Source organism: Pteronotus mesoamericanus, unplaced genomic scaffold (genome assembly GCF_021234165.1).
Source record: "Pteronotus mesoamericanus isolate MK-2021 breed Mesoamerican mustached bat unplaced genomic scaffold, CSHL_Meso_final contig_73, whole genome shotgun sequence".
NCBI classification, from domain to species: Eukaryota; Metazoa; Chordata; class Mammalia; order Chiroptera; family Mormoopidae; genus Pteronotus; species Pteronotus mesoamericanus.
The window spans coordinates 2983684-3000503 of NW_026555245.1; the positions used below are offsets into that span (position 1 = coordinate 2983684).

The 16820-nt window shown below is 41.0% G+C and overlaps 2 protein-coding genes across 5 annotated transcripts in view; one reads left to right on the forward strand and one right to left on the reverse strand.

Annotated features, from left to right (window-relative positions):
- Positions 1 to 12127, forward strand: part of GOLM1 (golgi membrane protein 1) — a 47740-nt gene extending 35613 nt beyond the window's left edge. For both annotated transcript variants that reach the window (XM_054582943.1, XM_054582942.1), the window contains exons 6-10: positions 2242 to 2371; positions 6384 to 6543; positions 7220 to 7486; positions 9171 to 9281; positions 11399 to 12127. In XM_054582943.1, the coding sequence (XP_054438918.1) occupies positions 2242 to 2371; positions 6384 to 6543; positions 7220 to 7486; positions 9171 to 9281; positions 11399 to 11442 (712 nt within the window). In that variant the 3' untranslated portion in view covers positions 11443 to 12127. The remainder of the gene's footprint in view (positions 1 to 2241; positions 2372 to 6383; positions 6544 to 7219; positions 7487 to 9170; positions 9282 to 11398) is intronic.
- Positions 12128 to 15525: 3398 nt separating this feature from the next.
- Positions 15526 to 16820, reverse strand: part of NAA35 (N-alpha-acetyltransferase 35, NatC auxiliary subunit) — a 53807-nt gene continuing 52512 nt past the window's right edge. For all 3 annotated transcript variants that reach the window (XM_054582951.1, XM_054582950.1, XM_054582949.1), the window contains exon 23: positions 15526 to 16690. In XM_054582951.1, coding sequence (XP_054438926.1) covers positions 16631 to 16690 — 60 coding nt within the window. In that variant the 3' untranslated portion in view covers positions 15526 to 16630. The remainder of the gene's footprint in view (positions 16691 to 16820) is intronic.

A 16820-nucleotide genomic window follows, 5' to 3' on the forward strand; every position in this document is an offset into this window, starting at 1 on the left:
GCTTGATGTTTTTCTTATGGTGACCTTCTTAGGAGAAGGCCACAGAGGTAAAGTGCCAGTTCTGACTGGTTCACATTCAGCAACATACTATCAATATGACTCAGCATTATTGATGTGAATCTTGATTCCCTCACCGAGGGCTGTTTGTCAGGTTCCTTCCCTATGAAGTTGCCCTATTTTTTCTCCCTCTCTCCTGTAATCTTTGGAAGAAGGTTACTGTGCATAGCCTACATGTGAAAGATCGAGGTGTTCTAGAAAGGAGAGAGAGAGAGAACCCGCGGAGCTCAGCGCGCTCTGTCTGGGCACGGCAGTTAGTATCATATTGTCCTGTGGGTGAGTGAGCAGCAATATCTTGGGGGCGGGAATGAAAATAATTAGCTGTGTGGGCCCTGCTGGGAAGCCTCCTTCCCAGATTCGGATGGCACAGATCTTAAGTCTTTAGTTAGAGTCACACAGGTCCCTGAAGCTTTTTTTATTTTTATTTTTATTTTTTTTAAATTCCCCCAGTCAGTTTCTATCTCTGTATTCAGGTGGGGTAACATCTGTTGTTCTAGCTTCCAGTTCACCGATTGGTTTCTTGGCTGAGTTTTTAAATTTTGGTGTTCGCGTTTTTAAGTTCTAAAATTTCCATTTGATTGCTTTTTAAATCTTCTGTTTTTCTAAGACTTTCTGTGTCTTTGCTGAGTCTATATAATTATTTTTATTTGCTTCAAGCATGTTTTAAATGCTCATTGAAATATTTTTCTGGTACCTGCCTTAACCTCTTTGTCACATCATTTTGCCTAGTCGGCACTGTTGTCTGTTGACTGTCTGTCTCTTTCCAATCCGTGTTCGTGGTTCTTGATATGACGAGTGATCTGCGATTGACGCTCTGGGCAGCGGCGAGAGCCCTGACTCTTCGTTGCAGTCCTCGGGGAGAAGGCGGGGTGTGCTGGCTTCCTGTATACTCTCCACAACACCACTGTGTTGTCCTTCAGCTCCGAGGTCCCTGACTGGTTTGCCGCCTTCTGTCCACCGTTCAGAATCTTTCTTATGTTTGTTTTCAATATGATGACCAGAGTTTTTAGTTGTGCTCACGGGGAGGAATAGTGAAAAATACATCTGTTCCATCTTCCTGGAAGAAAAAATTCATTCCATTTTGACCCCGCTCAGAGTTAGCACAAACTTCACAGATGAAGGGGCTCAGCCCCATAAGACTGCCCCCACTGGCTACCTCCACATTCAGGGCTTCCCATGGCCCCTGAGGTTCACTGAATCTCTGTAATAACATACAGAAACTCTGGAAGGCTCTGTGATCATAGTTTTTAGAGCAGGGGTGTCCAACCTTTTGGCATCTCCAGGCCACAATGGAAGAGGAAGAGTTGTCTTGGGCCACACACATTAAATACACAAACACTAAAGAAAACCGATGAGTAAAATAAAAGGTTTTGGGTAACTGACAATTTTGTGCTGGACACCCCTGTAGGATACAACCCACGAACAGCAACATGAGATGGTCAAGACTGAAGAGGCAAGGTCTGGGTGAGAGGGGGCCAGGCAGGAGTTCTGTTGGAGTTCGGGTGCCACCTCTCTAATTGGTGTGTTCACCAACCAGAAAGTTTGCCGAGTGACGTGGTCCAGAGCTTTATCATGGAGACGTGATTGTTTTTAAGTCTTTGGTCATGTGGTCGAACTCAGTCTCCAGTCCCTCCCCTATCCCTGGAGGATGGGGATGGGGCTGAAAGTTCTAGCCCTCTGATCACGGGACTGGTTCTTCAGACCAGCAGCCCCATCCTAAAGCTTGGTAGGCTCAGCGAGTCAGTTCATTAGCATAAAGTCAGGTATGGTCTACAAGGGCTCACTGTAACAGAAGCTGCTCCTATTGCTCTGGAAATTCCAAGGGTATTAGGAGCTCTGTGCCAATAGCTGGGAATAAAGACTGAATTTTTTTTTAAATTTAGATTATATTTAAATTTTTTTTCCCTAACCAATAAAATTTGCCTATTTTAGAACAAGGTGACATATTCATAGTAGGTTTTAATCAGCTACCGTTTTCTTGTCATTTAGTAGTCGAAAACACACATTGCCCTGCCTTAGGTATTGTCTTTAGATTAACCGACCAGAGCAGGAGAAAGATGAGCTGTGGAATAAATATGACTTCATCAAATCTCTTGTGGAAGTGGATTTCCCAGGCACAGCAGGGACACGCGTGGTGTGGAGACACACCTGTAGATATTTGTCCTTTTCCTTCTTTCACCAAAGGAGCCAGTGCATCAATCAGATGAAAGAGGTGAAGGAGCAGTGTGAGGAGCAGATAGAAGAAGTCACCAAGAAGGGGAACGAAGCTGTGGCTTCCAGAGACCTGAGTAAAAAAAAGGAACAAAGCCAGCAGGTAATTTTTCTCAATTTTTCTGCCAAGGAGTTCCAGAAGGCATTTTGCTATCTTTTCTGCTGCCTGGTTTGCTCTGTTCTTTGCTCTTGCAAGTGGGTTTGCTTCCCTGAGGCACACGGCCTGGCCCTGGGATGCTGGGGCTGTGACTGGGGAGGCTGCCTCTGGCCCCAGGCCCTGGGCTCCAGGCTGTATCAGGATCACTTCACTGAAAGCTCACCGCCCCCCTGGGAGAGAGTCACCGTTGCTTGCCTGCTTTGAGGGTGCCGGGGCCCATGAAGATGGCTATTAAATGCTACGGCCAAGGTTACGCCTCCTGGTCAGCGGTGGAGCCCATCAGAGCCTGTGCCTCAGGCTGCCTCCTGCGTAATGCACAGCCCATGAGATGGCTCCTGGGAGAACTTCGTTTTTGTTTTAAAATATAGCAGCTTTATTGAGGTATAATTTATATACCATATAATTCACCCATATCCCGTATGTATGCATAATTTATTGGGTTTTAGTATATTCACAAAGTTGTGAAATCATCATCACTGTCAATGTTAGATTATTTTCATTATCCCCAAAGAAACCCCACACTCATTAGCTCACTTCTCACCCCAAATCCCCAGAGCCCTAGACGCTCGCCAGTCCATTTTCTGTCTCTGTTGAGTTGCCCAATCTGGACATTTCACATCAGTGAAATCATAAAATATGTGGCCTTTTGTGTCTGACTTCTTTAACTTAGCATAATACATTCAGCGCTCATCCATGTTGTAGCTTTATTTTTTTGTGGTTGTATAATATTCCATTGCATGACTGTACCATTTTTCTGTATTCATTTGTCAGTTGATAGTTATTTGGATTTTTCTAGTTTCTGACTATTATGAACAATGTTGCTATGAACATTCGTGTACACATTTTTGGAGAACATAAGTTTTCATTTCTCTTAGGTATATACTTAAGAGTGGAATTGCTGGATCATGGTAACTGTTTATGGTTCCAAGAAACTGCCAGGCTATTTTTGGAAAGTGTAACACCATTTTACATTCTCACTAGCAGTTTATGAGGGTCCCAACTTCTCCATATCCTTGTCAACTCTTGTTGCTATCTTTTACATTATAGATATCGTAGTGGATGTGGAGTGGCACCTCATTGTAGGTTGGATTTGCATTTTCCTAATAACTAATGATACTGAGAATCCTTTTCAGGTGCCTATTGGCCATTTGTATATCTTCTTCAGAGGAATGTCTATTCAGATCTTTTGTCCATTTTTAAGGTTATTTTTTATTGAGTTGTAAGAGTTCTTTATATATTCATACATATTTAAAACTACTGGATACATGATTTGCAAATATTTTTTTCCTACTTTACGAGTTGTTTTTTCACTTTCTTGTTGCTGTTCATTGAAACAAAAAATTTGAATTTTGATGAAGTCATATTTATTTCTTGTGTAGCTTATTTTTTTGATGTCATAATTAAAAATACTTTGCCAAACCCAAGGTCATGAAGATTTACTCCTATATTTTCTTCTGAGAGTTTTATAGTTCTTCACATTTATTTCTTAAATTTAGTTCTGTGATCCATTTTGAGTGAATTTAATATTTTTATATGCTCTGAGAATAGGGCTCCAACTTCATTCTTTTGCATTGGACATCCAGTTGCCTCAGCACCATTTGTTGGGGGGAAAAAAAAATCCTATGCTTTCCTGCATTGACTGGTCTCAGCATCTTGTCAAAAATCAGTTTGCTATAAACATGAGGATTTATTTCTGGACTCGCACTTTTATTCCATTGTCTCTCCTTATCTCAGTACCTCACAGTTTTGATTACTGTAGCTTTATAAGCACCGAAACCAGGAAGAGTGATTCCTCCAAATTTGTTCTTTTTTTTTCCAAGATTATTTTGGCTATTTTACTTCTGTTGACTTCCAGCAGAAACTTTAGCAGCACTGTTGATTTTGAGAGATCACACTGAACCTGTAGATCAGTTCGGGGAGCACTGCCATTTTAGCAACATCAGGTCTTCCGACGTGTGACTATGGCATGTCTTTCCAATCATTGAAGTCCTTTAAAAGTCTCAACAGTGTTTTATATTTTTCAGAAGTCTTGCACTTCTTTCATTCAATTTATTTCTAAATATTTTTGATGCTATCATAAATGGAATTTTTTTAATTTCATTTTCAAGTTATCTATTGTTAGTGAAATGAAATTTATTTTTATATTTATCTCATATCCTGGAAACTTGCTGAACTTGTTTATTCTAACAGGTTTTTTGTGTGTGTGTGATTTCCTAGGATTTTATATATACAAGATTATGTCATATAAAAATAGAGGCAGTTTTACATCTTTCTTTCCAATCTGTATGCCTTTTCTCTTTCTTCTTAAATTGCCCTGACTAGAACTTCCAGTACAGTGTTAAATAGAAGCAGTAAGAGCACACATCCTTGTCTTGTTCTTGATCATAGAGGGGAAGCATTAGTCTTTCACTGTTATGTTTGATATTAGCTCTATGTTTATCAAGTTGAGAAGGTTCCCCTCTGAATTTGTTGAGTGTTTTTTATCAAAAAGACGTGTTGCATTTTGCCAAACATTTTTCTGCATCTGAGATGATCATGTATTTTTTGTCCTTGATCCTTATTGATATGGTATGACATTGATTGATTTTTAGATGTTGAACTAACCTTGTATTCCTGAGGTAAATCCCACTTGGTGTATAATTCTTTTATGTGTTGCTGGATTTGATTTGCTAGTATTTTGTTGATTTTGGTGTCAATATAAGGGATATTGATCTATAGTTTTATTTTTGTAATGCTTTTGTCTGGCTTTGGTAATAGTGAGCTGATAAAATGACTTGGAGTGTATTCCTTCCTTTTCTGTTTTTTGGAAGAGTTTGTGAAGATTTGGTATTGATTCTTCTTGAAATGTTTGGTAGAATTCATAGTGAAGCCCTTTAGGCTTGAGCCTTTTTTTGTGGGGGGTGTAATTTTTAACTTACTAATTCAGCTTCTTATTGTAAGTCTACTCAGATTTTCTACTTCTTGAGTCAGTTTTGGTAGTTTGTTTCTTTCTAGGAATGTGTCTATTTCTTCTAAGTTAACAGTCTTGATGACAAGCAGTTCACAGTAGTCCCTTAAAAATAGTAATACTTTCTTGCGTATGGTTAGTATTGCTGTCCCCTTTCATTTTTGATTTTTAGTAATTTGAGTCTACTCTCTCTTCTTTCTCAGTTAAGCTAGCTAGAGATTTGTCAATTTTGTTCATATTTTCAAAGAACTAACTTGGTTTTATTAGTTTTTTTCCCCTTATTTTATTAAGTCCATCTCTAATCTTTAGGATGTCCTCTCGTGAGTTAGGATTAGTTTGCTTTTGTTTTGCCAGTATCTTAAGGTGAGAGATTACGGTATTGATTTGAGATCTTTCTTTTTTCTTAATGTAAGCCTGTAAATTTCCCTCTAAGCACTGCTTTAGTGGCCTCCCATAAGTTTGGTGTGGTGTGTTTTTTGCTTCAGTTTTTCTCAAGTACTTTCTAATTTGCCTGGTGATTTCTTTGACCTATCGGTTATTTAGGAATATGTTGCCTAATTTCCACATATTTGTGACTTCCTCAAACTTCATTCTGCTATGGTTGATCATTTCATTCCACTGTGACTGGAAAACATTTTATGTGATTTCAGTCATTTAAAATTTGTTGAGGCTTGTTATGTGGCCTAGCACCTGGCTGTCCTGGAGAATATTCAGTGTACACTTGCGGAGAAAGTATATTTTGCTCTTGTTGGCTTAAGTGTTCTATCAATGTTTGTTCTGTCTAGTTTCTAGTGTCGTTCAAGTGTTCTTTTTCCCTGCTGACCTTCTGCCTGCTTGTTGATTTATTCTTGAGGTACACCTGGGAGATCTTGACTCAACCTCAGGTCTTCTGGTTTATGCCAGGCGAGGGGCACGTTCTGGGTAGAAGGGCGTGGTGGTCCATTGTGTGCTCGGGGTTGTTATAAGGTTTCTAGTCACACTTGCCCTGGCTGCCCTGTGCTCCCATTTCAGCTCCGAGCATCCAGTGAACCTCAGCCCAGGCTGCAGGAAGCAGGCCTGCCCCAGGCGGAGGGAACACAAGCCAAGGGAAATATGCCCAGTAACCACACGCCCCAGACTCCAGCCCCCAGTTCTGAGGTGGCTTTGGATTTGAGGAGAGAGAGTGAGAAAGGTAAGTGAAACTTGATCACATGTTTAAACCCTCTTCAGAGCCCCATGCAAATAAAACAAACAAACAAACAAAAAACGCAGTGGCCTTTTAAACCGTCCACTCCGGACAAATAGTCCGAGAGCAGAGAGTGCTGCTGGAGGCAGGCAGTGAGCTCTATAGCGGGGCTGCAGGGGGCAGGTGTCTCTGGGCACCTGGAACTGGGGCCGCAGGGCTTCCTCTGTCTTACCGGTCTCATCCCTGTAAAGTAAGTGCCTTGCTCTGTGGCAGCCAGGTAAAGAAAGGTCTAGGCTGTATTTTTATTCAGGATGTTGGGGGAACTGTGGGACCAAGGGGTGATGGCTGAGTCCTGTGCGCCTGTCAGCAGCTCCCAAGTACTTGTCTCGAACATATGATGACCAGGTAACCTCAGCAGTATACCTTCCCCACCGGTAGGTTGTCGTTGTAATCACGGTAACTTAGTCTAGGTTTCTTTCTTCTAAACCACTTTTTGCCCTCTTGGTTCTGAAGGTGAACTGCAGGGATGGAGAGAACTGGAGGCTTCTGCTGAGGTTGTTAAATGACCCAGCTGCTGCACGCGTTCACAGCCCCCGGGAGGGCTCTGGGAGTCGGGTGGTGCGAGGGCTTTTGTTTTAATGAAGTGCCAGTGAGGTCACAGCTAACGATGTTCTGTGCCCAGAGGAAACCAATAACATTCAGGTCGGCAGCGAGGAGGAGCTGCGGAGGGACAGCCTGGGGCCGCGCCGGGAGCCACACCCAGAGCAGGCTGTGGAAGCAGACAGACCTGCGGGCGGAAGAGCAATGGGTGATGCTGGAGACCTTGGCCCAACCCCCCAGGTGCCAGCCGCCCTGTTGGTGAGCCAGGAAAATCAGGAGGTGGAGGAGCCTGAGCGGGACCAGCTTGTGGTCTGGGACGGGCAGGAGGAGCCAGGAGCCAGCGAGGAAGGTGGGTGAGGCACGGTGGGCCGCCCGCTGCTTCCCAGTCTCCTTGCTGACACGGGAAGGGTTCCCACAAGGTTCATTTGGTTTATTTGGTAACCGTTATCAAGTGGGAGGCAGGAGGAGGGGACAGTAGTGCGCTCCCCTGGAGTTTTCAGAAATAATACTCACAGGGAGTGAGGGGGCATTTGAGGTGGAAGACCTTGATGGGTGCTTAATATTGATAAGAGGGAGAGGGAGGGAGGGAGGGAAGGAAGGAATATAGGGACATGTGAACCCCACCTTTCTGGTTTAGTTGACTTTTTTTCTTTTTTAAAGTGTGGGAAACAGACTGACAGAATGTTCTGGCATGTACTTTGGTTTCTTGAAGATGTGAAAAATTTCATTCCCAGCTGAGCCAGAGGTGCTTAAATAGAAGACACCTGTGCTCTGGGAATGACCAAGAAACAGAAGTTGGGGAATGTGTCTATTTGTAGAAGTTACCCCGATTCCATTTAAATCTAATTTTCTCTCAAGTTTCTCTTTCTGAAGAATGTGTTCTCAGTTCAAGAATTGAGCTCTAGCTGGTGTAGTTCAGTTGCGTGGAGTGTTATCCTGTAAACATGAAGGTTGCAGGTTCAGCTCCTGGTCAGGGCACATACCTAGGTTGCAGGTTGATCCCTGGCTTGGACCTGGGCTCAGGCACGGGCACGTGTGACCGCCCCCCCCCCCCCCCCCAGTCCTGACTTGTATGATCCCCAGTCTGGACATGCACAGGAGGTAACCAATTGATGCTTCTCTCTCGCCCTTCCTCTCCCTCTAAAAAGCAATGAAGTGTCATTGGGTGATGGTTAAAAAAAAAAAAATATATATATATATATAATAATTGGGGGGGGAAACCCTCAGGTGGCTGATTTGATGGCAGTCTGCCGTCACACCACTCAGCAGCAGGTCACACAGTGTACCAGCTGGCAGGGCTGCAGGACCTACCATGTGGCACAAGGATGCACCTCATTCTGGGCGCAGTTGTGATCTGCTTTGCAGAATGAAGCGCAGGGAACACAAGCCTGGCTTCGTCTCTACCTCAGGCAGTGAGTGCAGAGAAATATAACCAGAGCTGACTTTGCTAACATGCTTTAAAAAAAAAAGCTTTTATTTATATTGTATACAAATAACATTTACATTAAACCCTATAGCTATGTCTGTTGAATGTCTTTTGTCCTGGTCTTTTCTGGTTGCTGTTCTCTCCACGGATGAATGTAGTGATGAATGATCCCATTTTGTATGTATGATGGAAAATTGTTTCCTTTGGCTCACAACAGCCCCTCTATTTCCTTCTTTTGGAGCAATGAGTTATTCTAAAGAGGTGCCATTATTAACTAGAAATCTGTTGTTTACAAAGACAGTGCTGTCTTCTAACCTTAAGTTGATTGTATCTTTAAATGAAACTGGGATTTGGGTTCAGCTAGCTAGTTAGTTATCCCATTTTCTATGAACTGAGTTGAAGTGGACATACGTAAGTGGAGACCTCCTACATGCTATCTGTACTAGCAGCACACATGTGAGTCCCTGTCAGTTCCTCAGATGCAGCAAAAAGATTTGACTGTGAAGCCATGACTGGGATAGTCCCAGTATCTGGGCTCTGGTGTTTCTGGGGCATCAAGGGAGAAACGACATAGTCCGTATTTTATGTATCTGCACCGATTTTACAGGGAGAAACCAGCGAAAAATGGGAGATGATGACTACAACACGGATGAAAATGAGGCAGAATCGGAGACAGACAAGCAGGCAGCCCTTGCAGGGAACGACAGAAACGTGAACGGTAATACCTGTGGTGGGGGTGGTGGCACCTTGTTCTCGATGCAGTTGTAATGATCGACTTTGTTGTCCTTCCACCTTTGGAGTGACTTTTCTTCAGAGGCTTTTGACTAGGGGGGTAGTGGAAGGAGGTACCGGGTTCAGGAGCCCAGAATGAAGTCCAGTTGTTCAGTGGGGCTCAGGCCCTTGGGAGGGACTCAGTTGGAGGATTTGTCTTCAGGGACGTTTAGGGATTTCCCAACAAAATGGCCAGGTCATCATGTGATCACTCTAATACCAACCAAAAAGCCCCAATAAATATGCACAGAGCTTCCGGGCAGATTTTTGTAGTAGCACTTTGTAGTATTATGATTTTGAAGAGTCCAGGCCAGTGGGATGTATCAGATTCTGGATTTGTCTGTTTTGTGATTGGATTCAGGTTGGACATTTTTGCAGCTGCAGTATGTCCCTCTTGCTTCACACCAGGAGGCGTGTGATGGCAGGCTGATGGCTTGGTTAGGGGCTGCCCACCAAGTCTCTCCCTTGCGCAAGTCCATGTTCCCATGTAACTAATATGTCATCTAGAATGGGATGCATTTTTTCCATTTTTGTTGAGATATAACTGACATACAGCTCTGGATAAGCTTAGGTTGTATAGCATAATGATTTCACTTATGTATACTGTGAAATGATTACTACAGTAAGTTTAGTTAACATCCACTATTTCACAGCGATACAAGTTTTTTTTTCCTTGTGATGAGAACGCTTAGGACCCACTCTCCTGTATCATAAGGCATGCTAATTACTTCCATCACACTGCACGCCATACCCCCATAGAGGGGGTGCTTTCACACACTGTGGCTTTGCCATCCACTGAAAACCCTTGTCTAATGGTGACTGATTCTGTCAACTTCACGTGTATTTAATGTCTTTAAGGACCCCCCGCCCGCCCTGCCCTCAACACACACTTATACATACACATACTGATTTGCTTGAGTATTACTGTGAACCTAAGGATTCAGCATTTTATTTTTTCTATCAGATTCTCGGTGTTTTAATTGTCCATTTTTAAGAGTGCTTTTATGTCCTAGAGAGAGTGCTCCTTATCTGTGATACTAAGTTGCAAATACCTTCTCCCAGTTTTTCTTGATTTTGCCCAACGGTGTATTTTGCCATGCACAGATTTCAAAAAAATTTTATACTCATTTGTGTAGGACCTCAGCTCTTGAATGGCATGTTTTCTGATGTGGTTACTGTCTTACAGTTGTTTACCATACTTTTAAATGAGCCTAGCATTGTCCTACATGTGTGGCTTTGCAGTGAAGTCTTGTACTCTTTCATTTCCTACAACCCAGCTGTCCTAAGGATTGGACCTTGTGCAAGGCTTTAAAAAAAGTGAGGGAGGAAGCAAGGTAGGATAAATGCTTTGTCAGCTCCTTTACGAAAGAGTTTCACATTGAAGAAATGTCATCAACAATCATTTTAAGATTGCCATCTTAAAATGGTGCTGGGAACAGTAGAAGAAACAGGCATTAGCTCCAATTTTGTAATACAGTAGTAATTTAAGGCAGTCAATTAATAAAATCATTGAAAATTTAGTGCGTTAATAGTTGTAAATCTCATACTGATTTTGGGCCTGATTTTTGACATGTCCTTTCTGTTGCCTCTGTGCCCAAGGACAGAGTAAGGATGGTGGAAGCCACTCCCCTGGAGCTCTGTGAGGGAAGAGCTTTGGGATAGCCGGAGCTGACCAAAGCTGCAGCTGGCTCTTAGGAGGCAGTGTGCTTTCCTGGTGGAGGGACACAAACAGAAGTCACACAGCATGTGCGGATTGATAGCATCACAAACTTTGAGTAATTTTATCCATTTTATGGGACATGGGGTATTCACTATTTCAAACATTTCAATATGGCATTTTCAGGTGTTTTAGCTTTGTCTCACAGCACCTTATTGGCTATACGCGTGGTCTTGTTTGTGATCTTGTCTTTCGTAGGAATGCAATTCTCCATTATAATGTGGCTATAGGAGATAGTCTTCTTTATGAGTTTCTAGATACTTATGTCAAATGGGATCTGCCTGGGCTGGTTTCTCAAAATGTTTAATTAGGATGTTATGGGTTTTTTTTGTTTTTTTCCTTTTTAGTTCTTAATGCTGAAAATCAGAAGAGAGACAATAAATTTACTTGATGAGCATGAAAAGAGGAATCACATACTCTGAATCAAACTGGAATCACATACTTCTGTGTCAGGATTGAACAGCGATAACCACAGAATATTCACAAGGAATTGAATACTGTGATATGTACTAAGTCAAATATACATCTGAAGATGATGACTGTGGAATTTTAGCATGTACTTTATGTAGGAAAATGAGATTGTCTTTTAGATGTTTTTTGGGGGTTACTTTTGAAGCATCCCTATTAAAGATGTTAAACTTTGTTGGGTAATAGGTATTTCATGAGAAGATCAACACCAAAAATAGAACACAAATTCTCAAAGTATACTGACAGTGGCACTTCTTACTTTAGGATCTGCATTTAAAATAAAAGCAAGCCTGTAGGAAGAATCCATCTTCTGATGCAAAGGAAAGGTTCTGCTGCACTTAGAGAACTCCTTCTCTTCAGTTCCTCCTGAGTCGTTCTCTTCTCCAAACACTGTGGCGAGTGAGGGCACCAGCCTGTCATTTCTGTTCTTCCTGGTGAGCACTGGATTACTGGTTTATGCTCTCGCATGTCCATTTCCGGTTCCCGCACTCAGTGGCTTGGAGCACCGACTGTTTACACAAACACCACTAACAGTATAAATACCCAGGTGTTTGGTGGGAGCATTTTTAAAGAGACTACGTGTATAATAGCCCTTGTCATAAATGTTAAGTGGCTTGTAATTTGAAAACCTGTGATCTATACTTAGCTAATATGTGTGGGCAAAGTGAAATCTTCTGTAGTAAGTCCGTATCACCAAGAAAAGCCATGAGTGGGTTAGACTTTGGACACAATGGGGGCCAGAGCAGAGGTGACCCCAGGTGCCCGCTGCAGAGCAGTGAGAGCAGCCCAGCACTGCAGGGCGGGTTTGTTGAGGACAAACTGACAACTGCCTACTTCACTGGAGGAAAAGAGAGTTGGTGTTGAAGGGTATGTACTAGTTTAGAAAGGCAAGAGAAATGCCAACAGTGTTTTTGTCATAGTTTACACATTTAGCTTGTGGTAACTACCAAAACTGATATAAAAAGCAAAAGTTAATATTCATATGAAAATAACCAGTCATAATTTACATTGATAATAGCAATAGGTTTGGTTTGTATTGGTCCTTAATATTTCAGGTGAACAGGCTTTTGCCTCTTGGGAATGACTGGCAAAGTCACACTAAGAGCTTTTATAGGGGCTCTCTAAACAAAGGGTAGGTGGGTGGGGGCGCTTATTAAAATGTGTTTGGAATTACAGGATTAGAGATACAGTCTCTACAGGTCATGTGGTGGAACTCCCTCCTTTTCAGAGAGGAAACTGGGGCCCAGAGAAGTTACGAAGCACAACCTGCCTCACACCTGTGTGGACTTGCTGTGCCCCTGGCAGTCATGGAAGGCAGGATGGGCTTTGCGTTCAGGTTAAGATCTCTAACTGAACTTTCATGTATGGTATCCTTTTATCTAATCACTAAGATTAAACTTCACCCAGAAAAGGCAACTGAAGAAGAGTGTAAAAGTAGCTTTGTAAGATTTTATCTTAAGTCCTCTTGCTTTCTCAAATAAAGCTTCCATTCGTTTCATGTTTAATCAATATGCATAGAGTTGCTGAGAAATGAAATACTCTGTTCAGCTTTTAAAACTATTTTCAGTTTTCCTTTCATCCCCTATTTGATCGCTAAAGAAGCAGCTTTTAAATTTGGGAGATGGAATGTCAACATAAAGAATAACCCATGATGAATCCATCTTCATTTACAGAGGCATCCAAAGGCGGTTCACTCAGCAGGTGTGCACTTGGAGCCGTTTTTCCCGGCAGTCATGCTTTCTTACCGCTGGCTTCCTCTGGGATCACAGGCATCTATTCTGAGGCAAAAATTTATATCATGGCTATTTAAAAAACAAAACAAAAACCTGTGCAATAAGCATCAGGTAGACGTCAAACCTGTGATCTTGGTCTTTTGGTGTTACCCAAAATTAAATCAGCGGCTATTTTAATTTTTAACAGGCATGAACTCTGTTTAATTCCCACTGTCTTCTCTCAAATGGTTTCTGCACTGGAGTGGAGTCATTATATCTTTTCTCCTGCAGGTGAGACTGCAGGTGGAGACTCCCTAAGCAACCTTGGATTAGATTTCCTGAGTTGTTTAACCATGGCACATACTTTATGTATGTATGTTTGTGTGATGAAGCTTGAGAATAAACTATTCATTATGTTGTTGGTAAATAACTAGACTGATAACTAGCATGATTGTGTTAATCAATTAAGAGCTGGTTATCCATTCATAGTAGAACCTGGAATGATGAAGAGAATTCAGAGTCCTTTATGGTCCAGTGGGCATCATTCTATTCCCATTATGTTTTTGCCTAAAAGATTATTAATTATAAATGATAGTTTATAGGACACCAAACAGCTTCTGACATCTGAAATTAATTTTAGAAAAAATATAAGTTTAAAATAAATAGGTTTCATTAACTGGGTTATATTAACCTTTTCTTCATGTATTAGCTTAGACATTGAAAATATTCATTATTGTCAGAAAGTTGGGAAAAGTTTATTTTCATTGTGTATTTAAGTGTTTGTGTATTCATAGGCTATTTCTTAACACAGAGAGCAACACTTTCTTAAAGTGTATTAAGCCACTGTTCTTTAAAAACTGGTTTGTAAAGTTCCAATGTGTATACACTGAAGCATTACTGTAAGCAGGTATCTTCCCGTGCACTTAAAACTGCCTTTATCCTTATTGGTGCATATCTCTGGAAAAGTTAAATGACTTTGAATATTCTCATCTTTAAACTATACACACACTTCAGATAACGAGTTTTACAAACCAAGGCCCTAACCAGTTGAGACAAGTGCTTGCTTTTTATTCTTACTCCTTAAAGTGCTACCTTGTCCCGAGTTGAGTGACACAGACCATAAATTGCTTATATCACTTAGATCCTTACAGAGATGCCAGTTCTATGTTGGGTGCTTGGTAAATATGTGACTCTTAAGTCCAAATAAATTATTGTGATTGATCAGAGATGTGGTCCTAGGTAACTTAATTTTCCATATAACTGAGGATTTGCCTTCAGGAGCTTCATAAACAGATTCAGACTAACGAATGTCTTTTGAATGAATGCTAAACACAAATTCAGATGAAAACCCACCTAGCTGTAAGAGGTGAGCCAGAGTCTTTGTCGAAGAGTTCCTTGCTTTTTACTAATTTGTTGCTCTTGAAGCTGTGAAATGACAGTAACGGCACGTCCATTAAAGGGTGATGTACCATATCTGCCTTTATCTTATGTTCACATTTAAAGTTCACGTTTAATGTACCTAGGTGTTTTAACTCATTTTCCAAAAAAGCTGCTGCATTTTCATTTAACATCTGAGTATGATTTCAGATAGTTCTGTGACTTCAACCAGCAGCCTACAACTGCCTCCTCCCTCTTCCTGCCTGGAAAGAACAGTCTTGCTCTAGCTTTTTTGAGATGGACTCATTAAAAAATTATTCTAGAACTCAACAGGTGACATATCTATGATCAGAACAAAGTACCACGCCTTCCTTTAAATGTGGCTTAATGTTTGAATTATATGCAGAAGGTTACAGATACTGTTCTGTATTTTTGTGGGCATTTAGAAATTCAGAGTTGTTTAATAAATTTACATGACCTTCCAAAAAGCAGATACATCCTCTTTTAAAATTTTAGTCCTCACCTGAGGATATGTATCGATTTTAGAGAGAGGAAAGGAGACAAACATTGATCAATTGCCTCTGACGTGCACCCCAAGCAGGGATCCAACCCACAACCTTTTGGTGCACAGGATGATGCTCCAACTGAACCACCTGGCCAGGGCTACATCCTTTTTAAATGTAAGGAATGGGAGGCATTATTAGCAGAGGACTGCAGGAAAAGAAAAAAAAAACAAAACACCACCTTACAATGTAAATAAATGTATAGGTGGACTGGTTCAGTATCTCAGCCAGGTCACTACAAGTCTTCAAAAGCAAAGTTTTAAAGCATCTTTGGCATCTGTAGGATGACAAAAATAGTCATCTCAAGTTTTATTTTATGGTCCCTTACTGCAAAAGCAACCAGTTCTGATTCTCTACTTTCCTTAAGATTTGAATGTATCTGATATACCAACTTCTGCTTAGACTGATTTGCAGATATCAAATCAACCGATTTCATTAGCTGAAGCAAACTGTTTAAAGGCAAGGCACCAGACTCCAACCTGCTGCCTCCAAATTCCTCTGCACTTTGAGCAGCCCTGTGTTCTTACCATCAGGTAATTCTCCTACTGAAAAAGGCAGGCAGCCTGCTGCCCTAATGGCCTTGTTACCTTCTCCATTCAGTTTACCCAGGACAGCTCAATGCCATCAGGATGTGTTTTACATACTTAAAAAAAAAATACACATTCCATTAATTGCATGAGCAGGTTATAGAAAGATGAAGTCCCCTTCTCAAGTTTATACTACCCTTGGAAGATAGAAACAAGTAACTAAATTAGAACTAAAAGTGCTAAGTACTTGTCAGGGGCTTGGTCTAAACTTTAATCTTTTTAAAAGTACCAAAATAACAGTTAAAGACGCATTTAAAAAACAGTTACGTTCTTACAGGTACATAATTTAAGATGTCATGACACACACAAAAAAATCACATGAGCAATCCCCATGTAATTTAGCCTCCCTCTATACCTTGGAGGTCCCTCCTAAAATCCTTCTCAAATGTATTTTGCCAAAATCCCATACAAGTGTTTAATAAGTCCCTTGACCTGGAACTTCTTTTGGATAATTTGTTTGAATTACTCAAATGTTAAAGAGTAAACACCTTCCGTTCTTAACATGAATTAACAAAGTGCTACTGTTTTCATCTCTAGTAATACATTTTTGTCAAGAAATTTATTAACCTTTACAAACATTATTTTCACCCAATCATTCATAAAAAATGATTTATGATTAAATCTGTAATAAAACCGTACAAGGTTCCTCAATGCATTCAACAAGACCAGTTTCATCCATGGACATAATAAACCACTTTAAAACAGCAGTTTTCATTCATGTCATATAAGGCTGTCAAATTAAAAGAATTCCTCAATGGGTTCTTATCCAAGAAATCCATTTCACTTTCTATTAGGTGGTAAGACTGATAGATGGATCTGCTAAGAGTAGAGCCTGAAAGTAGATTTTACCCCTTAATGGTCACCTTTCAGTCTCAAACAAGCTTCACAACAGGAAAGTATTTGTGAGCAGAGAAATCAAATTCAGGAGGAACCTGTAAAGAAAATCAGGAAGGCAATTAATGTTATGTAACAAATGCTTGTAAACAACATAAAGATTACTTTTATCTTACAGTATCGTGTATTTCTAAAGATAAGGCAGCACAAGAGAGATTTTTTAAAAAG